We start from the raw sequence: 24,071 nt of genomic DNA, 5'->3' as shown, positions 1-24,071 counted from the left end.
CAAATCCTAAAAATGTTATAAGAAAAAGAAAGGTTGTAAGATTGGGGAAGAGAAAAAAATTATTTTTATTTGTTAATAATAGGTTTGTGTACATATAAAATCTCACAGAATCAAAATATTAAAACCAATATAGCAGTTATGTCAAACAGCTGGCCATAGATCAACTTACAGAAATGAGTAATAACTAATTAGAAAATATAAGACATAAAACACTATTCTCAACACAAAGTACAAATTTTCTACTCATTCAACAATTCACAATATCATACTAAAAACACAAAATTAGATGAGTAATAAATATGAGATACATCCTATTTATGAGTAGAATAATTTCATATAATAAGGATGTCAGTTTTCCACAAGTTAAACTATAATGCAATACCAGCCAAAATCTATGTGACATTTTGGGTATCTTGATATCTTGATTATCTTGAAAAGGATAAAGGTATATAAATAGCTAAATAATTTGAAAAAGAAGAGAACAGCTTAATAGCTTTTATGTTTCTTTTCTAATATCCAATGATATTAGTTAATTTAAATTCTAAGTTGTGTCTCTGTTACAGCAGCAATCAACCTCCAACTGAAATTTATACTGTTGGAGGTATAAATAGTTAAAATAATTGGACATGGCATTTCAGTGACATTGTTTCTGCTATTTCTATTAATAAATTTTATTTTTTAATGTAGTATAAACTTATGGATTAATATTTAATGGATCTTGCTGTTTTAGTCGGAATGTGGAACAGGGACTTCGAGGGCCACGTGCTACTCCTGGACATTATAATACTATTAGCCGAATGGATAGACATCGCGTCACAGATGACCATTATTCTCCAGAGAGAGACAGGTAAATATGATTAAATACTATAAAACTTTATTTTAATCATTACCTGCAGGGAGGGGTTATCATTAAATGCTTTAATGCAGTTCATTATCTTAGTTTCTGAAACCATTTTTTTAACTATGCCTACATTCTTTCCTATGAGTATCAACATTGCTAAAAATAAATAAAAACAAGAAACTTTTTTTGGGGGGGAGAAAAAAAACCCATTTTGCTCTCGCAGTTTTGGTCTTTTGTTAAGTCCAAGTAGTTAAATTAGTGAATTTGCACAAGATATTATGATGATAAACATAATAACAGAAAGATGATTATTTTAACTTGTCATAATCAATTATTATATGTAAAATTGCTTTCATGAGACAGTAGATTTTGAAGTCTTTACATATATCAGAGAAATCAGTGTGACTTTTCATGGATAGAAGTATTGAGACAGAGTCTGGTTTGTTTAGGAAACATTTTATCATGATTCATCAGGAGGTTTTTCCTCATGGCTTTCATAAACCTTTTAAGCATCTTAAAGAATCATGCTTGTTGATTGCTGTGTTTGGAAGAATTCTCTGAATTTGCTCCATTAAATGTGACAAACTTGGAAGTAACATGGTATGTTACAATACTTAAATTAATTACTACTAATTTTTTAAGTTAAGAAAATTATTAATTCTCTAATTCATGCTTTGGTTATATATGAAAAAAGGTGCTGTGTTAATTTTTTCCCCAAACTATAAAGTAAACTTGAGATAAAATTAGAAAGAAAGCTGAATTTACTATTCAAAAAATATGATAAAATGATTAGGGGACCAATTTTAGGAAGAACAATTACTTTAACATCAACCGTTAAGGGAAGTTACTGTCAGTATTAATGTAATTATTTTGTCTGAATTGAGATTTATGCTTAATTCATGCTTATAATTTCATTGTGCTATAGTGCTCATCTCCAAAAGATCTTAGTCTTCAATAGTATCAAAGTAACAGCTTTTGTTTCTGGGATCTAAAAAGAAATTAGACAGCTATTAAATTTATGTCAGTACTCATGTCAAATGAAAATTGACATGCTATTTTATTTCTCTTTAATTTGCTTAACTTTTCAAAGCGCTCTGTGCCTCTAGGAGGGATTATAGATGTATTACCTATAGAAAGTGATACTTATTATTAAGTCCAACAATGATAAAAAAAATCAGGCCCACTATGTTGGCATGATTAGGACTCAAAAGAAGTCTTATTATGGTGGGTTAATAGGTATTTTGATTGCCTAACAGAATTTTAATGAGCCTTATCATTTCATAGGGAATAAAAATACAATATTATCCATGTATGTAGTCTTTCACATTATTAGACAATGAATCCTTCATCTAATATTCTAAATTACTATTATTATTGTTGTTGTTGTTGTTGTTATTATTATTATTATTATTATTATTTTTGCGGATCTGGGGATGGAACCCAGGGGCATTCAACCTCCGAGCTACACCCCTGCCCTATTCTTTATTCTTTATTTTGAAATAGGGTCTCAGTAAGTTACGAAGGGCCTCACTAAGTAGCTGAGGCTGTCCACAAACCACGATCCTCTAGGCTCAGCCTCTAGAAACGTGGGATTACAGTCCTGTACTACCATGCCCAGCTTAAATGATTTTTATAGTAAAATGAATGTGGAGAAATTTTAGTTTTTATATAGTATTTATTTATTTATTTATTTATTTATTTATTTATTTGGGGTGGAACCCAGGGTTTTTTTCCTACCTCCAGGCTATACTCCCAAACCTATTTTATACTTTATTTGGAAACAGGGTCTCACTAAGTTGCTGAGAGCCTCACTAAGTAGCTGAGGCTGGCTTTGAACCTGTGTGATACTCTGGTCTCAGCCTCCCAAGCTCTGGGTTTACAAGCATGTGCCACCATGCCTGGTTTTACTTATTTATTTAGTGATGCTGAGGATCAAACCCAGAAGGATTCTACCTCGGAAACACACTCCCACATCTACTTTTTTAAGTTATTTAGATGGAAACAGAGTCTTGCTAAGTTGCTGAGAGGCTCATTAAAGTGCTAAGGCTGGCTTCCAATCTGCAATCCTCCTGTCTCAGCCTCCCAAGTACTGGGATTACAGGAGTGCATGACCATGCCTGGTTTTTATGCACTATTTAAAAAGTAAGAATACTCCAGAACTCTTACAGGAATTTTCATGAATAACCCCCCATTTTAAATCAATAATACCATTAACTAAAAATCTCTAAAAAGGATTTTTTGAGAAAGTAAGCCTGATTTAGTTGAGAGGTACAGTAGCCTTTCTTGTCAGTAAAAATTGATGCACTGAACTGGAATGGTGTTTTATTGAGTAGATTCTTTCTCACTGGAACCAAATGGACTTGGGTTTGAATCTAGAATTTTACTTCTTGCTTGCTGTGTGTCTTTGGAAAAATTAACCTCTTTGACATTAGACTTTTATGTTTATAAAACTGGAATATTAATATCAACTTTATAGGGTGGCATAAGTTAAGTAACAACCAATATAACAAAAACCTGTAGTTAGTTCATCAAAATGTTGCATAGTGTGTCCAAAAAAGTTATGCCTTAACACTAACTTTTCACAAGGATCTTTGAATTGCAAATAATTTGCATTTAATAATAATGAATAAACAGAAAACCCAGGTAAATCAATCAATTCAGACTTTTTTTGAAAGTTTTTTAGGGAGTGTAGGACATGAGTTGATGTTTGAGAAATAGGCCTGTTTATTCAAGCCAGAACCAGAGCAAAGACACAGAGACAAAGCAAACCTGTACATTATAAGAGGCCCAGTGCAAAGAAAGTTTGGGCACTTGTAAAATTGTATGTGAGGACAATGGCTTTTTTATTGATGGTGTGAATAGTAAATAGTGCTATTTGACATTAACTTATAGCATTTGATTAAAATTAAGTGGTGTAAGAAAGGAGAGTATTATTTTTTATAGATAATTAAGAATTATATGTTAATTTTTATTGGAACTTTGCTTTTCTACATATCTCACTCATCATTATTTGAAATTATCTTCTGTTTTGCAAAATAAATAGATTCTCTATCAGTTATTTAGAACATTGGATACAGGAATATTAATTAAAACCATAAATTATAAATGACATCTTTCATCTTCCAACATTCACCCCTTTTGTATCACTTTTTCTGGGAAATTTTCATAATGCCTATAACTAGGAACATAATTTTACTGGGCAGATTATGGGACTTTTGTATTAGGGCTTATTTTATGAGCTTTGTATCTGTATGATTTAGTTTATTGTTCAAATACATAGAGAATATTAGTATTTCTATAACATGTTAGAGATATGCTACAGAATGCATTCGTCAGGAAATAATTACCTGTTGCATATATGGTGGGTGCTTTATTTCCCCATGACATACACTTTTAGCATTATAAGGGGAAAAACACTAGCAAGATAAATTACTTCTCCCTAGTGCATTGTATGAATACATTTATATTCTAAAAAGGAAAATGCCTTCTTATATGGACTTCTGGGATACCTCACACATATACGTCATGTTTATATTCTATATAAGGCAGCCAACTACCAAAAGTTTCACAATTATTTCATCAAAGATAGTCTCTTTGGTCCTTACAATGATCAGTTATGAGGGAAATACATCTCTGAAGTTTTTAATTATAAAGAAGGTAAGTGAAAAATAAGGATTCACTTTATAAATGCATTATTTTATACGTTACATTTCAGAAACATATTTTAAGGTCATCTAATCCAAACAAAACATTAACACTGTTAAAGACAGAATGGAAGGTTTTGCATTAAATGGGAATTGTAGGAAACAAATTTCAAAAATTATTGATTTACTTGTGGATGGTATATTTTATTTAATCTTTTTGAGGTATTTTTTGTGTCTTGTGGTTCCTAAAAGGAGAAATTTAAACCAATTTAATATAGGAGAGGGATCATTCATTATAAAAATGAGCAAGTAGTAATTGTATGTTGTTTGTAAACTTATATAAAAATTATACTGTGTTTAGAAATTCAATTAGTAACTAGTTCAGTTCTTTGAATAATATTTTTATTGTGATTCTTAGAACCTACAACTTTTACTTCATTGTTTGCTGTTTAAAATTTAGCAAATGTATTCGTTTTCTATTATTTTTAGTGACTTACTATTTTACTCATAGTTTTTGAAAATTTCAACTAGATTGCCCTAAATGTGATTTTAATAAAACTTACTTTATTTAGTTTATTATGAATATTTAATAATTATATATATATTGTTCAGGTTTTATAATTCTTTGATTAAACTGCATTTTGAATGAAAAGAAAATATGGTTCAATGAAGAAATACAAAATGTGTTTAATTTGTATGAAGTAGATGAGCAAAAGATGCGGGCTATACCAATGACCTTCAGTGGACTTTAGAGAGTTTACTAAACCAGAGTGGCAAATTTTGTATAATGTTCATACATATAATTTCTCACTTGTCAATAGACTCTTAAGGAAGGGACATGAGCAGATAAGGCTAAGAACCTGCATGACAAGAGATGGAAAAGAAATAAAATTAACTCGTGCTTAATGAAAGTGATTCATGCTTAATGTTTCTTTGACTTTATATAGACAAAATTAATTATTAAGGAAATTATAAAAACTAGATGATGCTAAAGTACATTTATTTATTCTATGAATTTATAACTTTTGGCAAGCTTTGAAGTTTATGCTTTTGTTCTTATTCTTAGGTTGTATCTGGAGATAAGCTATTAAGCTATTTGTGTGTGTGTGTGTGTGTGTGTGTGTGTGTGTAACTGTGGATGGAACCCTGGGGCATTCTACCTCTGAGCTACACCCCGAGTATTTTTTATTCTTTATTTTGAAACAAGATCTTACTGAGTTTCCCAGGGCCTAAATAGCTAAGGTTGACCATGAACCTGTAATCTTCCAGTCTCAGCCTCCCAACTACTGGGATTACAAGCGTGCAACACAATGCCCAGCTATTTTGTTCTTTTTAAAGCAATAAATCTTAGTACCATGACAGTTGGATATTATTTCTGTTATTTATAAAACCTGACATTTTTATACTTACTTATTTTCTTATTCTATGTAGGCTTACAATCCTCAGTTTATATCTATTTCTAGAATATTTTTATGATTATTTGGACAGCTGCTTTCATTGCAAACATTCATCATGTAAATAGCATTATTTTGTTTTATCGTTTAGCGTAATACAAAATATATTTATTGATCAGGTCAGCCATTCTGTGAAAAACTTTAAAAACAAAAAATTTGAAACAGGGTCTTACCAAGTTGAGCCTGACCTTGAACTTGAGATCTTACTGTCACAGTCTTCCAAGTATTGAGATTACAAGCAGGTGTCACCAAACCTGGTTTGAAATTAGACTTTCAAGTAGGATTTTTCAAAGGCAAAAATAGAGACAAAGGGAGAATGATGGTTTTTTTTGACAATGTAATGAGCATGAATAATTACTGGAGTCAAGAAAGTACATGATATATTTAGAGAACCTTAGGTAGTTTGTTTTCCTAGATAAAGTCTAGAGATATGGGGCATGAGAAGTGAGGGGAGACAAGACTGAAAGTACTTTTGAAGTCTTAAGCAATTTGTATTTGTTTTTTGGTATTGGGAACTATTGAAAGGTTTAAACTAAGGTGCCTGCATTATAAGAAAACATAATTTACATGTATACATTTAAAAATATGGTAACAAATGGATTTGGTCATGAGAGGGCTGGGGACTGAAGTTAGGGAGACCTAAGAAAATCTTATTTTAATAGACATGCTAACTCTAATTTACAATAAGAGCAGGAAGAAGGAAAAGAAGGGAGAAATCTGAATTACTTAAGTATCAGAATTAACAAAGTATAAAAGTTAATTAAATGTGAAAAATAAGAAAATGGTGAATTAGTTCCAAAATTATACAAGTAAATTTATTATGTTAATATCTAAATCATTAGGTAAAACTGAGATTAAAAAAGAAAAGTAGACAAAGTATCATTAATTTCCATACGGTGATTGATGCATTGTATTTTAAATTAAAAGGAACTTTAGAGATTACATAGTCCTAGATAATCTTGAGGCTTGAAATGTAGCAGAACCGATAGCACATAATATATACAAAACAAAGAGATTTTAAAAATGGATAGCATCTAATAAACTGAATTAAGATAATCAATAAAAATAATTTGGATCTGTTATTTATTAAATAGAACTTTAAAGCCCCTCATATCTTTTAATTACTAATGATTGGAGAAGAAATAATTACCCAATAAAATCTCCTAAGTACTATAAGTTTGGGAGATTACCTCTTTATTATTTCCTTAAACTTTCTGATTATTATTTTTCTCTTCTCACCTTTCTTCCTAAAATATAGAAGAATATCTATAGTGAACATTTTCTTAAGTGTGCTGAAGATATCTGAGTGATAAGTTTTAAAATTTTTATTTTGAAATATGATTTAAAATTTTTGAATGTTATATTTTTGTTATATTTAATTTTAGGCTATTTTAAACTTTAGCACTGCCATATTACAATGGCAAGCTTTTCAGTAGCAATTTTCATTTGCTTTGCTTACTATCTGCTTATCTTTTTGAATCTCACTTTTAAGATTAAACTATACCTTTTTCTTCTTCTTTCCTGAGTCTCATTTATATTCTTGTTTCTGCCATGCTTGCAGTCATTTTCTTACTCTACCTCGCTCCAGATACAGTCAGACCATTGAGCATCATCACAGGGATGTCAGGTATATTTTTCTTACAATTGAGTCTATTTGTAGAATTGCATGTTCCTGTCTATTGATGTGATATCATTCACTTTTACTTCTGTTTTTTAAATAAACAATTGTGGTTATTAATGAAACATTGATATATAACCCTTAAAATATATGAAATGAAATATTTCAACTATTTAAATAGAATGTCAAAATATACCTCTTTTGGGGGAACTATTATCTTTTTGAATATCCTAAAAATTTAATAAACTAGGAACTACAATATTCTAGAAAGATAGAATTAACAGTGTTCTGTGAAAATTAACTGCAATTGACTATTGACCTTCCTCAGCAGCACTGGTTGATTTGTACATGTTTGAGAACTTACTTCCCTGTCTTCCTGCCCTAGAATATAAGCATGTCTCAGTCAGCATCCTTACTGCTATATTACAAAGTAACTGGCCACACAAATTAGAGGAAGGAAGATTTATTTGTTCATGATTTTTTAGAGATTTTGAATTCAATTCACGTGAGATTAGGGTCTATAGAGCTGAGGGCCTGGAAGAGGGGCAGAGGCAGGGAGGTGGCAAGGCCCTGCTCTGTCATGATGGAGGCTGGAAAGGAGAGCGGGCGAGCAAGCAAAGGGATTAAAGACAAAACCATAGTTCCTAAGGCCACACGCTGAGGGACCCACCTTCTCCAGCTATGTACCTCCAATTTAGATTACTGCCCAGGAAACCTATCCCATGGGTTTATCCACTGGTGAGATTATAGCCATCATAACTTGATTACACCAACTCTTCAAGGAATATTCTCTAGGGACATTCTTTATGTAACCATATCAAGAAGTCTTCCTTGAAATGCTTAGGTTGAACTGATTTGTTGTGCGTTAGCTTGACAAAGCTGGGTGTGCCAAACTCTTTGATCAATTTTGGCTCTGTGGAGAATATTAGGTCTATGGGAAAAGCATTTTGTTCATTTTGAATCTACCACGGTTCCTCTTTCTAAAGTGGGAATTTCAAGTGAATCAGCCCTTATACCTTAAATATAATTTATAGGTATGGGGAATATCAATTATCTTTCACTTAATAGAAAGGGGAGTCAACTAGGAAAAGAAGGGAAATAAGGTTTTTAAAATTTATCAAGTCTCCTCCCCCCTAAAGGCTGTATGTAGTTTTAGGGACTTGAGTCAGTTCATTGGCAACTTTTGAAGTTTAGGCAGAAAAGAAAATGACAGTGATGATATAATGGTGAGTTCACCAAGTATAGATTAAGGATTATGCAGTGTATTCGGTTATTTTATTGTTTCAAAGTGGTTTGAGGTCAAAGTTTAACTTCCTTTGTTCCTACTAAATTGGTTAAGGGTTGATAATAAAGAGTTTAGAAACATTGATGAAAACTAATGGATAAATTCCTCAGGTTTGAATTCTTGTGGGTAAATATGGAAGGAAATAAGAGACAATGCTAACATTAAGTACATGGTAATTAAAGTTTTGTGATCTTCCAATAAATGTAATTAAAAGTTAGTGTCTTACAATTTAATTATATAATAATGGTTGTTGCTATATTTAATTTTTGTATTTTCTAAGCCTTTTCTCTGTTATTTTGTTTCAGTACTAATTATTACCTTTTCATTGTTTTGTCTTTTATTTTTGTTTGCTATATAATACACTCTATTTTTTTTTGCTTGTAATGATTATACATTTATCTTACAAAACTGTGAAAAAGTAGCCATATACCTGTATCCTGACACTTGGCAGAGGCTTTTCTTAAGGTGGGTGACATGCATGAATCAGTCAGTACTGATTATAGGCTTATTTTATTTCCTCTGTTATTTCTTTATTTCATTTTAACTTAAAATCATATACCACATTACGTTTTTGTCTTTTGCATTTTTCTTAGGCCCTGTTACTAGTTACTAGATTGTTAGCTTCATGCTGTTCACTTCTTGGATTCATTATATATTCAGTTCTTCTATAAATATCATTTTATTGGTGGATTGTTTATACGTCATAGTGAGGTTTAATGGTATACAAACATACATGCACACAGCATTTGGTGTGATTTTCTCCAGGTCCCACCCACTTGTTTCCCCTTTCTGCACATGTTAGGAGATTGGTAGTGATGCCTTCCTATGTGGACATAGCATTATTTGAACTGTTCTCTTCATCAAGCATCCTTTACCCCTCTTCAGGCCCACTCTACTATTCTAATGGTCTCTCTCCTTATTTACCTCAAGTTCCATTTGTTTCATATTTTCTCTCTAGTTTCCACATATGAGAGAAAACGTACAACTCTTGATTTTCTGACACTAGCTGATCTCAACATAATATTCTCTAGTTCCCTCCATTTTAAATGTAAATGACATAATTTTGTTCTTTATGGCTAAGTAAAACACCATTTTAAATATAAAATCTATTTTCCACATTTCCTTTATCTGCTGAATCACATCTAGACCCGTTTCATAACTTGGCTATTCTGAATTGTGCTTTTATAAACATAGATATGGCCGGGGGTGGTGGCGCACGCTTGTAATCCCCGCGCTTGGGAGGCGGAGACAGGAGGATTGCGCAGGTTTGAAGCCAGCCACGCTCCCTTAAGAGACCCTTTTTTTTTTTTTAAGGTCTGGGAGTGTAGCCCGGAGGTAGAAGGGCTTCCAGGAACCCCAGTACCACCAAAAACAAACAAACAAAAACCATGGATATGAATGCACCAGTATAGTATTCTGACTTTATTCTTTTAGAAAGATACTTAGGAGTGGTGTTTCTGGGTCATATGGTGATTCTATTCCTACTCTTTTGAGGAACCTCTGTACTGACCTCCATCCTGTCCTCCATATAGCTCTATACCTAGAGCTAGATGGAATCTAAGTGTAGTTTTGATTTGTACTTCCCTGATTGCTAATGATGTTGAACACTTTTTATATATTTATCATTCACAGACTCAGTTCTTAAACAGCTCTAGGTAGGATGTTAATTTCATGTAATTATCCAAATTCTCAACTTGAACCTAAGTGGCCTATTTTGAAAGGGACATTTAATGAATTATTTTTCTGTATCATGATTTGGTTCATGGTTGGGAGCCATAAAGTTATTGTTTATATTATAACACAAAATTTTCTAACTGTAAGATTCGTTATGTACATACACGTGTATGTTTTACATGTATTAAAGTATTTGTTTTGTTTTAGGCTATAACAGAAACGAGGGCATGAAATTAGTCTAGTATATACCCACTCCTAAGCATTTTGAATAAATTTTATAAAACTGAACTTCCTTAGTTATTTTTGCTGTTACTGTCATTATTTCTTACATTAATTTATTTCTGTTCTATTTCAATTTCTCTTCTTTTTGTGGTTTTATTTTCCCAAAAATTACTGTTGAAATCTCCTTAAGAAATACCTTCATTTTATTTACTACCCCTTCAAAATACGTTGAGAATGGTCAATTTGTTTCTCTTTTACTTAGGTTAGTTTTTTTAGTACATAATTTTATGTATGCTTCCTGTACATTCAGTTTTTAATCCTAAACCCTTGACCTCTTCCCCCAAGTATTTTGTTGAAATGATTTTCTCTATGGTTATTATCTGTCAGATCTTTTCTATTTGGTAATTCTTGTTTTTAAATCTGCTTTTTTATGTGGTACTAGGGCTTTCTACCTCTGGGCTACATTCCCAGACCTATTTTATATTTTATTGAAAACAGGATCACACTAAATTGCTGAGAGCCTCATATATCTGCCATTATTAATTGCTTTTTTGGCTTCTATAATGCAGTGTTGTCTTGGTTTTTATTCTACTCCTTGATTGCTTTTTTGTATACTTATTTCCTACATATCAAGTCCTCACCTTTTGGACTATATTTTTTATATTTTATCATTATTGTGGCTTTGACCAATACTTCTATTAGTACCTAGCAAGTGATACCAATTTGGATATATTACAAAAGAATTATTGAGTCAGTTAATATTGAGATATTACTATACACAGTGATTGATCAAATTTTATCTGCACAAGATTCCAACACTTCATAAATTTAAGTCTAAACTTGAATTCACTTTTCTTCCTACGATTACTTCCAAATGTTAATATCTCATCACCTTTTTTCCCCCCCTGTGGTACTGGTACTAGGGACTGAACCCAGGGACTTTCTATCACTGAGCTATACTCCCAGCCCTATTTTTAAAATTTTATTTTAAAACAGGGTCTCACTAAGTTGTGAATGGCCTTACTAAGTAGCTGAGGCTGGCCATGAACCTGTGATCCTCCTGTCTCAGCCTCCTAAGTACTGGGATTACAGGTGCGCTTTACCATTCCCCACTTCCATTGTTTCATTTCTGAGGCTGGAAATTAAATCTTTTTGGTTTTGCTTGTTAATTTTGGTTTATGCATCTCTGAACTAATATATGTAATGATTTTCAAATATTATTGAGAGAAGATAAACATTTACATTACCAAAGACTTAGTTAAGTAAAATAGTAGATTTTAGTATATAGAAAGAGCATTTCAAGTGCCAGCTCAAAAAATATCAAATTTTATGACTTTTTGCAAGTTTTTGTTTTAGTTTGCTCATGTCTAAAGTGAGATTAGATTGTCTTTTGAGATTCTTTTTTCTCTAACATTCCTTCTGTATACTTATGTATATTAGGCATATTTTGTAGACTGTATAGTATGTATTTTGTGTTATTATTTATAATGCTTATCATCCATACTTTCTCTATTTTCTTCAACATTAATGGAAGTCAAAAGCTGTTTCTAAATTAATTCATTCCATGCATTACTGTTGAATTATTTTTTATTCATTAAAATGTTCATAAATAGACTTGACTAATTTTTCAACATTTTGCCACTCGACTTTCCATTTGACTTTTTTTCTAATCTTTCCTAATCTATCATATGTTGAAATTTCCCCACATCTTCATGCGTATTGTGTATCTTTTGTACTATAGTTTTTAACATATTGTCTCAGTCAACATTCTCTCACATTACTGATGCCAGAAGCAAGAGAGAGGGAGAGTACAAACCTCAGCTCTTACTTGGTGGAGGACAGAAGCAGGACAGCAAGCAAGGGGATTCCAAAACATCCCTAGGGCCACACCCTCCTTCACCCACCTTCTGTAGCCCACCTGTCCAAGTGCCGTCCAGTAAATTCATCATTGTGAGATCACAGCCCGCGTGACTTAATTAGATCAACTCTGAACATTAATACATGAACTCCTCAGAGGACATTATATATTAAATATATTAAATATGTTACTTTACATTTGTATTTCATGGTTCCAGATCTATGTCATCTCATCTCTAATTTTTGCCTCTATGGATTGTTTGCCTCTTAAAACAATGAACCTTATTTTTCTTTGTGTGTGTATGTGTGTTGTGTATGTATATATATATATATATATATATATATATATATATATATATATGTATGTCCAATGATTTTTTTTTCTTTTGGTGGTACTGGGGTTCCTGAAAGCCCTTCTACCTCCAGGCTACACTCCCACACCTATTTTTATATTTTCATTTAGAAACAGGGTCTCCTAAACCAGCGTGGCTGGCTTCAAAGCTGCGCGATCCTCCTGTCTCCGCCTCCCAAGCGCGGGGATTACAAGCGTGTGCCACCATGCCCGGCCAATGATTTTTACTGAATGTTGTACATCATGTCATTAATAGTGACTGAGGCAGATAAATTTATGCTTGAAAATGGGCACAAACATTATTATTACTATTATTATTATTATTATTATTATTATTATTATTATTATTATTATTATTATTTTGGTTGTACTGGGGTTCCTGGAAGCCCTTCTACTTCCGGGCTACACTCCCAGACCTATTTTTTATACTTTTTTATTTGGAAACAGGGTCTCCTAAGGCAGCGCGCGCGGCTGGCTTCGAACCTGTGCGATCCTCCTGTCTCTGCCTCCCAAGCGCGGGGATTACAAGCGTGCGCCACTACGCCCGGCTATTATTATTATTATTATTATTACTTGTGTGTTTGTGTTTATCAGTCAACTTCTGACTATGTGATATGGACTAGCATGATGTTTCAACTAAGCTTAGTTGGCAGCAGTGCATATAAGAAATTTGCATTATAATTATTCCACTCTACGTAAGAATAACAAAACAAAAAGAAACTGCTATATTTCTCAGATTTGATCAGTGGAATTGTGGAATACAACATTCACATGTCTTAGTGTCTAATTTCCAAGTCTTTGATCCATCTTGAATTAACTTTTGTGCAGTGTGAGAAAGTGGGATTAATTTCCATTTTTCTGCATTTAGTTAATCAGTTTTGCCAGCACCATTTGCTTAACAGGCTATCATTTTTTCCAGTGTATGTTTTTTGCCCCTTTGTCAAAAATCAATTGGCTATAAGTGTGCAGATTTGTTTCTGAGTCTTCTATTCTGCTCCATTTGTCTGTGTATCTGTTTTTGTGTCCATACCAGGCTGGTTTTATTAATATGGCTTTGTAGTATAGTTTGAAGTCAGGTACTGTGATTCCTCCTGCAATGGTTTTTGTTGCTGAGAACTACTTTGGCTATTATGGGTTTTTTTGTTGTTACAAATGAATTAATTTAAGGACTGAATTTTCTATGTGTATAAGGTATGTTTTAGTGTGAGGATCATAGATCATCACATAGTCTCATATAATACAATAAAATTTACAATCTGTCTTTTACATATAAATCTTTAAAACATTTGATATTTTTTGGAATCTTTCAAGAATTGGGAAAAATAATGTAAAGCTAGTGCCTTAATAGAATGACTTGAACTTCTTAAAACAACCAAGCATTATTAACTTGAATGTGGATGGCATATGAAAACTATTTCATAAAATAAGTATTTTTAGGTAGAAGGTAATGGTCACATTATCTCAGAAATTTTTAAATTAATATTTTAAAGACGTATTGATATGTTTTCTATTAGTTATGTTGGATAACAACTGTGCCCATTTATGATTTTGTTTTGATTATTCTTGAAATAAAAATTAAATTACAGGTTCTGGGCGTGGTGTTGCACGCTTGTAATCTCCGTGCTTGGCAGGTGGAGACAGGAGGATCGTGCAGGTTCGAAGCCAGCCTCACTGGCTTAAGAGACCCTGTTTCCAAATAATAACAACAACAATATATATATATATATATATATATATATATATATATATATAATCTCTGAGAGTGAGTGTAGCCTGGAGGTGGAAGGGTTTCCAGGAACCCCAGTTTCACCCCCCAAAAAAATTAAATTACTGGTTAATTATAAATTATACAATACTCACAATTTCCACAGTATATTTATCTTATATATTCTTATACATACATATTTATTAATACAATGCATTTTTATTCAGTATTACATTTTATCTTTTTTTTAGAAATTAATTTTTCTTTCTTTAGTTTCAAACAATGATTATTTAAAAAATTCTATTTAGATGTGACACATTTTTGTGATGATACAATAGGTTCAATAGGCTTTTATGTAGTAGTAATGTCTTTTCTGCATTAAAATGTCTGTTTTCTCTCATCAACGTCTGTATTATTATCATTTTCTCATTTTTTATTGTTATTAAGTTGAATGACTATTTTTGTTATTTTTAAATAATCTCATTTACTTTTAATTAACAAAAAGTGTTTATTTTACCTCAGTTGAAATATTCTGCAGAGAAGTGCTAGTATGCCTAAGAATAATCTTACTTCCTAATAATAAAATACTTCTGCATATGCCCAATATTTTACTATTCATCATGATTTCCGTGGTGAATATTTGTGTCTTGCAATTCTTGCCCTCTTCTTTTTTTTTCTCAATAGTGCTGGGAATTGAACCCAGGACCTTGTGCATGCCTGACAGTTGTGCTATCATGAGCTGTATTTCCATCTGTGTCTTGCTATTCTCTTAGTATTCTAAGCAATGTTAAAGTATAGGGCTTTTAAAAAGTTAAACATGTATTTTGCACACTGTAAAGACCATAAAACTTACAATTTTGTACTTGATTCATGTAATGAAGTTGTTACATTATGCAAATATGTATGTTTTATCAATTATCCCAAAATCTCATTTTAAATATTTCTAAGTATACTTTAATGTAATTATTACTTCAGTTATACAGTTAATGCTAGATATTATTCAAGATATTTTTACTTTATTTATTTTTATTTTTTATTTATTTATTTATTTATTTATTTATTTATTTATTTATTTATTTATTTTGTGGGTTTGGGGATGGAACCCAGGAACATTTGACCTCCAAGCTACACCCTCTGCCCTATTTTTTACTCTGTATTTTGAAACAGCGTCTCACTAAGCTGCAGAGTGCCTAAGGCTGTCCGCGAACCACGATCCCCTGTTCTCAGCCTCCTGAATGCTGGGATTATAAGCGTGCGCCAACCATGCCCAGCTCAAGATATTTTTAAAATGATTGCTGCTTCTGCTATTAACCAGCTTTCTATATTACATAATATGAATATGAGGAAGGTACTTCTTAACACAAGCATGAGGCTTGACTTGCTATCTTTTGGAGATGCATCCAAATTTTTATAAGATTTCAGATTTATAAAAGTAAAGAATAATACCTAAGTATCTTTATTTTTCATGAAAACCTATTAAATTTACTTATATCTTTATAATGTAAACATAAACTATCTTTGTTCTAATGTATACTAAGTTCTGAGTTGCAATCTAGGACAATTTTCTTTGATTTTTAAATATTACAGTGGAATATTTTTATATTAGTGTATTATAACCATACATCTTAACGAGGTACAAGGTGACAGAGACATTCATGCCCACTTAGTATTATTTAGCCCTCCCCCAATTCCACTCTATCCTCCTCCCTCCTTCTCATGTTTGGCTTAGTGACTGGCTTTGCTATGTTTGTGAATGTAGATCATGTGCAGTTGAGAGTTTCCCTCTTTCCCTCCCACTTCCCTCAGTTAGGTTGCCTTCTTTACTCATCTAAAATTTCTCCTTTTTTTTTTTCTGGAGTCCTTCCTATGACCCATTTTCTCCCTGGCGTCTACATATTAGGGAGAGCATCTGATTTTTTACTTTTTTGACTGACTAATCTCACTTAGCATAATGTTCTCCAGTTCCATCTCTGAACAGGAATTAAAATAAGCTATTTGTAACCTTTTATTGGTGTACTATAATTATACATCATAATGAGATCCATACTGATAGAAATATACATGTACACATCACCTGATATATTTTTCTCCATATCCCACACCACTTTCCACTCTCCCCACCCCCTGCCGGTGCATGTTAGTGAGATTGGAGTGATAACTTCATATATGGACATAACATTATTTGAACTGTTCTTTACTCAAGCCTTTTTCTTCTTATACCCACCTACCTCCCCCAATTTCCTTTCACTGTTCTGCTGGTCTGTCTTCTCATTTAACTGAAGTCCCTTTAATTTTGTATTTTCCCTCTAGCTTCTACCTCTGAGAGAAAACATATAATCCTTGACTTTTTGAAGGTGGCTGATCTCACTTATAATACTCTCTAGGTTCACCTTTTTCCTGCAAATGACATAATTTTGTTCTTTATGGTTAAATAAAATTCCATTGTATGTATATACCACATTTTTATTATCCATTAATTTGTTGATGGACACCCATGTTGGTTTTATAATTGGCCATTGTCTGTTGTGTTGTGTAAACATGAGTATGCATGTATCACTCTAATATTCTGATTTTTTCTTTTGGAAAGATAATGAGAAGTGGATGTTTGTGTTAGTGTCTTTATGTTCCTTTTGGATGTTATTCTTAATATTCTTCTCTGATACCCATAGAGATATGCTATATTGACTTTACCTTGGTCTGGAGTTACAGCGTTGTGATGGATAGATGGATGTATGAAATAGGTTATGGTAAAGGATACCCACAAGTCTGTTCTCTGGAACTTTGCCTACATCCCTTATACTTTCACTGACAATTGGGACTCAAAGTTAAGTAGCAAAATTGATAAATAGGAAGCTTCATGAGATACTTGAACATGTTAAAAATAGGAAAAATGATAAAAATTGGCAGTTTCACTAGATGTTTATAAAAATTTCCCCTATAAGTGACTGAAAATAAGTACTAAAATTTAACACGTTTTACGTTTTCATTTTTGTTCTAAGTGAACATTGACACATAAATTCAAAGAGCTTCTAAGTTCTTTTCTTTATTATTGTCACCTATTGTCCTCATCTCAGGATCTCATCTCAGTTAATCCTCATCTCAGGATCTTCATGTAATATTATGTTTTGATGACTGGATTGTTACAGTCCTGTTATTGTTATAATATTGTCAGTCAATATAAATTAGTGGAGGATCTCTGAAGCAGTATCTTTACCAAATGCTTTCAGTTTATAATTAAAGCTACTAGATAATGCTGAACAGTATTCTATATCAATTCAGGTATGTGATATGTAAAAAAATTTAAACTATGTTAAACTTAGATTAGAAAATATAAATCATTTATTAATAAAATGGAACATGACATATTAGTAAATAATTTTAAAAAGATAATTGTATTATTTACCTAAAACACTTAAATTTGCAATTGAAGTGTATTGCTTACTCTTTAGTAATATGATAAAACCAATAGCCATTTATTTTATGGTTATTTAATATTCATAAACAAATAGTATTTTATATTCATAAATAAAAATAAGGTGGATAAGAAGGGTTAAAAAGGAAATTGGAATGCAAACTACAAACTGATCACTGCAGATAGGCACTAAAATATGTTAAGCTTTATACGTAATTTTCCTCTTCTCAGTTGCTGCTATTCAGTTATTTATACCTTAAAATTAATACTCATTCAAAATGTAGGTGGAAGCTTCCAAGTTTTATTTTTTAATTGTTGCAGAACCTGCTATAATTCAGGCAGTGCTGCTTTAAACTTTAACAATAATTTTAACTCTGACTTCGATCTATTTTTACCAGATTGTAGGAACCTATCTTGACTTTTTCTATGTATTATCAAGTTTAAAATGTGGTTAACTTTCCCCATAAATGTGAAAGGAGATTTTAGGAAAATGCTACCTTCCAGTGTGGTTCTTTTTATGTTTCACTTAATAACCTATTTTCATCCCACATTTTGTGAATTATATACTTCATATATTTTGTGGAAAGAAAATGTACGGAAAATTTAAAAGATTGACTATAATTCTTAAAGATCTTTTTCACCAAAGGGCATATTATAAGGGATGCTTTCTAAGGAGGGACTCTTTGTTCTATAAATAAACCAAAAACACTTTTGAGGATATCCAGCATGGCAACATATTTAAGATAATTCTTTGGATCTCACCTCTCACCATATATCTCAATTATTAAATGTAATATAGTATCACAGAAGTAAAAATGTACAGTCCAACATTTCATTTTCACTTTCTGCTTGGTGGAATGTATCAAAGTTTGGATAAATAAATGAAATAAGGTATTTTTGTTTGGATATTCATAATTACTCCACTGAGTTTTACCATCACATGGTGTATAATGAGACAATTTTATTCTTAACTTATGAAAACTTTAAATGAAATAATTGCTATTTTTCAAAATAGAGGTTTTCAGAAACTTAAAAATACATAGATTCCTTTTTGTTTTTGTTATCTATTATAATAAAGATACACAAAGTCAATACATTTAAAATGTGTCACAAATTAATGAGCATATTTATTTATAAATGAAGGTGTTCTCTCTAAAATAGTTTTTAAATACAATTGTGAATTTTATACTATGAAGTTGACTTTTCAATTCTCCCCTACCTGTAATTAAATCATCTTTATGAATTTACATTGAATCTCAGTTATTTTTAAATGTTTTGGATATACTTAAATACTGAATTTGCCTTAGGAGATCAATCATATTATGATACATGCACTTAGAAATATTTAAAAATAATTTGAGTTATATGTTACCAAATTTGAGAGAATTTATAGATAAAGTGAAGTTCTGCATGATACTAATGCTTGCTTCACTATAATATATGATTTCATATTTGTGGTTACAACTGGGTGTGAAGGTAATAATTTGGTATGATGTAAACTTCAATGTATGTATTATTTTTGATTTCCAGAGCCACAGTTTTTAGTGTTGTCTTAAAAATTGTGGGTTTCGTGGTAGAACATATTGATAATATTAGGTGTAAAACCATTATGCTAGTATTGAGGAATATACAAATTAATGATAGGCTACTTAAATTTAAATATTCTTTTAACAAGGATTAGATTTATGTGTGGTCAAAGAGATCACAATGTTTTCAGAAATATTATTGTAATCAGTTAATACCAAATCTGAATTGGTTGTTGTAGCTAATGTGCACTAAGGTAGACGGCTAATTAATCAGTTCTCTGCAAAGTGGTTTCTCTTTGGGGATCATGTTTAAATATGACTACACACTTCAAAGATGGCCCTATTTTCCTATGACCTCATTTTGACACTTTTGTTTGCATGTTCAGGTGTATCAGTATATAATTATTGTGCTGAAAGCCTTTTTATATCTTAGTTGGTATACCAATTAACAGCCTCAGGGTCTTGAAAATTAATGTTTATATTTTTTCACTCTTGAAAATATTAGGAAAAATTATTGAATTCCATTAAAAAGGAATACTTCAAGTAGTTTATATGTTCTGTTTAGGGAGTTCATTTTGGAAAGCAAACAGTTTGGGTTTTTGTTGACTATACCTGAGCAACTCCTATTATTATCTTCACTGGGAATTGCTTACATTAAAAGCAGATTTTGGATCCTTAGGAATTTTGAGTAGTGAGGATTTGCTGACAATATGTTGGGGAAAGTTTTTTTAGATACTCAATAATTTTGAACAATTACCTTTTTCAAAATCAGTTTGATGCATCATAAGCAAATAGCAGGAGGGTACTAAAGATCAACTGAGCTGCTTTTTGACTAACATTTCAGGGATTGTGAAGCAGCAGATAGACAGCCATATCACAGATCCAGATCAACAGAACAGCGGCCTCTCCTTGAGCGGACCACCACCCGCTCCCGATCCACTGAGCGTCCTGACACAAACCTCATGAGGTCGATGCCTTCATTAATGACTGGAAGATCTGCCCCTCCTTCACCTGCCTTATCGAGGTGAAAGACAAATCGATCAGACTAACTTCCCCCTTTGCCCCACCAGCACACCATTTTATCTTCCCAACAGCTACATAGTCTCTTCTCTCCTCTTTGGCTGATCATTGGTAACAGTCAATACTAACCTTTTCAGTGTAAGCACACTATTTATATTCAGTGGATATAATAGTGTGTGATGACCATTGTAATTTGTTTTTTTTTTTTAACTGTCTTGACTGCATTTGTTTTGTGATTTCTCATTAATCAGGAGTCCTGGGTAAAATCCCTCACAACTATCAGGTTCTCCTACTCCAGAATGAGAAATTACTAGTGTCCATTAGACATCACTTTTCTAATGATCATCATAATAACAATAAATAAAACTAGATACTTAGTTTCTTTCTGTCAACACTAATATCATATATTAACCAGCATTTTCTCTAGCTCAATTTTGAATTATTTAGGGTTTTATTTGCTTCTAATATTTTCTAATAAAGGGATATTTAATATAAGCCTGAGTAAAAATCTCTTTGGATCAAGAAAGGAAGGTTAGTGCTAAGTTTGAAATCTGGTAGAAAGAAGTGTAATTTACTAGCTTTTATTTTTTTAGAAAACTACAGAATTCTCTTTCATATGGATAGAATAGTATTTTATATTAATAAGTCCGTGGATTTTATTGTAGGGCTTTGTGTGCATGTATGTGTGTATGTATACATATTACACAAAATTGTAAACATCTTTTGCTATTTAAGTAATCATTCAAATATCCACATTTTGTCCTGTTTTCCTAACCTTTCAATCAGCAGCTAAACCTCTCTTAAAAAATTTCACTTACTCAGCCATCATATGAGCCAAATATATAGCTAGTATCTAAATTATACTGAAAATGAATATTTGTGATGTATTTTGTAGGTCTCATCCTCGAACTGGGTCTGTCCAGACGAGCCCATCAAGCACTCCAGTGGCAGGAAGAAGGGGCCGGCAGCTGCCACAACTTCCACAGAAGGGAACGTTGGAGAGAAGTAAGTTTTATTTCTAATTGTGTCAATTAGGAAATACCCATGGAAGCTAAGGTGAATCATGATTTTCTTACTACCTTTGAGTTAGTAGTCTTCTTTTGTTAATTCTGTATCTTGGCTAAATGTGATAGTAGTTATATTTAAAATATTGTTATATATTTTGCATTTAAAATTTATAATATTTGGAGGTAAAATAAGCTATTTTTTATTGCTCTTTGACATTTTTTTTCAAATTTGGATAAATGGCATTGTAAAAGTAAACCTCATATAAATAAGCAGTTAAATGATATTTCTTTGCTACAACTAAGTTTATGTAATTTTTGATAGTTACATAAAGTTTATTAGTAACTAGCTAAATCAATTTTCACACACTGCAAAGGACTGGTTAGCTGATGCACAACAATGGTGATCCTTCTCAAAACTGGAGTACAAGAAAAAGGTAATCATAAATATACAAAGAAAGATGCATGTTGTACTGATGTTTTTAATAATTTTAAATTTTTGCATAAGATGCAATATTTGCTGACACACATGAACATACTTCTCAAACATCTATAAACTCTTGGATAAATGACCTCTAAAAGCATGGATAACAGAATATAATAATTTTAACTTTATTTAAAAATGATCCCTTTACTTAGTAACTGGATATATTTATTCAAAAGTATATACACATATATATGTATTTAAATCACCACTTAAATTTTTCTTTAATATACAATTCATTTTATGCCTTTGGAAATTTCTGTTGTTTTTAACCCCTGTGCTTTGGTTCCCTTTTTTTGTTTTGTTTTGTTTTATTTTGTTTTCCCTAGACAATGGAGTCAAGGAGATAGAACCTTATGAAGGTCTGTACATAAAGGAGGGTTTGTTTTGTGCTGACAGCCTTTTTTGGGGGGCTTTGTAAGCAAAAATAAACCCAACTGCAATTGATCTCCCTTAATATGTAGTTTTATATGCAGTAAAATAATTTTGTTTTATGATTTCTTGTATTAACTTTACCTTACTTAGAAATAATACCAAGAAGTTAAATTGCTTTGATTCAAATAAGAATACAAAGGGTTTAACTTCTTTTAAATGACTAGATTGTATTTTCTCTTTTTAAAATATTTAATTTGCCTTTTAAGCAGAATTCTAGACTTTGAGCAAGGCTTTAGCCAAAGATATCAATTGCAGTCTGTGTTTATGTCATTGAGGATGTACACATAGTCTAGTTAAATTTATCATCATATATTTCACTTTGTATCTATGATGATCTTTTAGTTATTAAATTTGGCTTTCTTAAAAAGAAAGTCATTAAATTAGATAGTAGTTGTGATTTCTATATCCTACATAATCTTTCATGTTGTAGTGACTGCTTATAGTATGTCAACGTTACATATGGTATCATTTGATAATTTTGTTATTTAACCTTGCATTATGATTGAAAACAAAATATTGGGTTATCTGTGAAGTATATTTACTAGGAAAATAAAACATTCTCTGCTAGCTATAAAATTCTGAAGTTGTTAAATCTTTTATTTACTGATGAATCTTTGGCACATAGAATAAGGCTTGGAACATTGTAGGCCCAGAATAAATATTTGTTGAATTTAATGCATGAATATTTATTTGGAAACTGAAAAGCTACCTCAAATAGTATATAAAATACCACTAAAAATAATCTTGTATTTCTACATATGTTTATACTAAAATTCATATTTCTATAACCTTATTGGTAACAAGTATATAAATGCTATGCATTTAAACAGTAATCCTTTTATTGCTGTATATAAATTGATAGAAGCTGTGATCTTGTTAGTTTTAACTACATGGCTATCAACTTCCATTTTGTGGCTCCTTCTGCTTATTGTATACCATGGTTTTGAACAACCTAGAATTTTTGTGATTAATGATCCATTGTGTTTCCTGATAAAAATAATACAGGTGCATTTCCGTAGTTCTCAATTATCTGTGTAAGATTGGGAGCATATAATTTTAAATTACTTTTTGTAAGGAAATTTCAGTAATATTTGTGAAAATTGTCTCAGATTTTTGAAGATAGTTTCAACATCATTTACTACTGGCCTATGAAATCAGAAAAACAAATTTATGTTACAAAACTTGTTCAATTTAGTATCCTGTATAGCAATAATCTATTTTGATATGAATAGCTCAGTTCTTTGTAATACTATGTCAGAAAACTGACCATATTGTTTTTACTGGAGTTTTAGGCTGGAAAAGGTTTTAAAGTTTCATCAACATTCTGTTTACAATTTTTTTCCTAAAAAAAAAAATCCATTAAAACCACAGGTTTTCTTCAGGTCCTCCAATTCTGAAATTGTTTACTATTTTATTTACTGATGAATATCTAGCACAGAGAATAATGCCTGGCACATTATTGCCTCCAGTTGTGACTTTTCCTTTTGTTATTTAATTAAAAAAAGGGAAGATAAAGTCTCCCTTATCCTTTTTAGTAT

At 31.5% G+C, this 24,071-nt stretch overlaps 1 protein-coding gene across 27 annotated transcripts in view; it reads left to right on the top strand.

Moving 5' to 3' along the window:
- The window catches only part of RIMS2 (regulating synaptic membrane exocytosis 2), a gene marked incomplete at both ends in the record, with an annotated part of 576,294 nt that overhangs the window by 356,760 nt on the left and 195,463 nt on the right, over positions 1-24,071 (top strand). For 8 of the 27 annotated variants that reach the window (XM_080694185.1, XM_080694164.1, XM_080694163.1 and 5 more), the window contains 3 exons: positions 731-847; positions 20,435-20,614; positions 21,506-21,615. In XM_080694185.1, the coding sequence (XP_080550311.1) occupies positions 731-847; positions 20,435-20,614; positions 21,506-21,615 (407 nt within the window). Of the gene's footprint in view, positions 1-730; positions 848-7,500; positions 7,567-20,434; positions 20,615-21,505; positions 21,616-22,427; positions 22,461-24,071 lie in introns of all 27 variants that reach the window. The other 19 variants (XM_080694162.1, XM_080694184.1, XM_080694182.1 and 16 more) reach the window with 6 other exon arrangements.

This window comes from Muscardinus avellanarius, assembly GCF_963383645.1.
Source record: "Muscardinus avellanarius genome assembly, chromosome: 4".
Classification (NCBI taxonomy): Eukaryota; Metazoa; Chordata; class Mammalia; order Rodentia; family Gliridae; genus Muscardinus; species Muscardinus avellanarius.
Note: the sequence above shows the minus strand (reverse complement) of the source record. Positions and strands in the feature narration are given on the sequence as shown.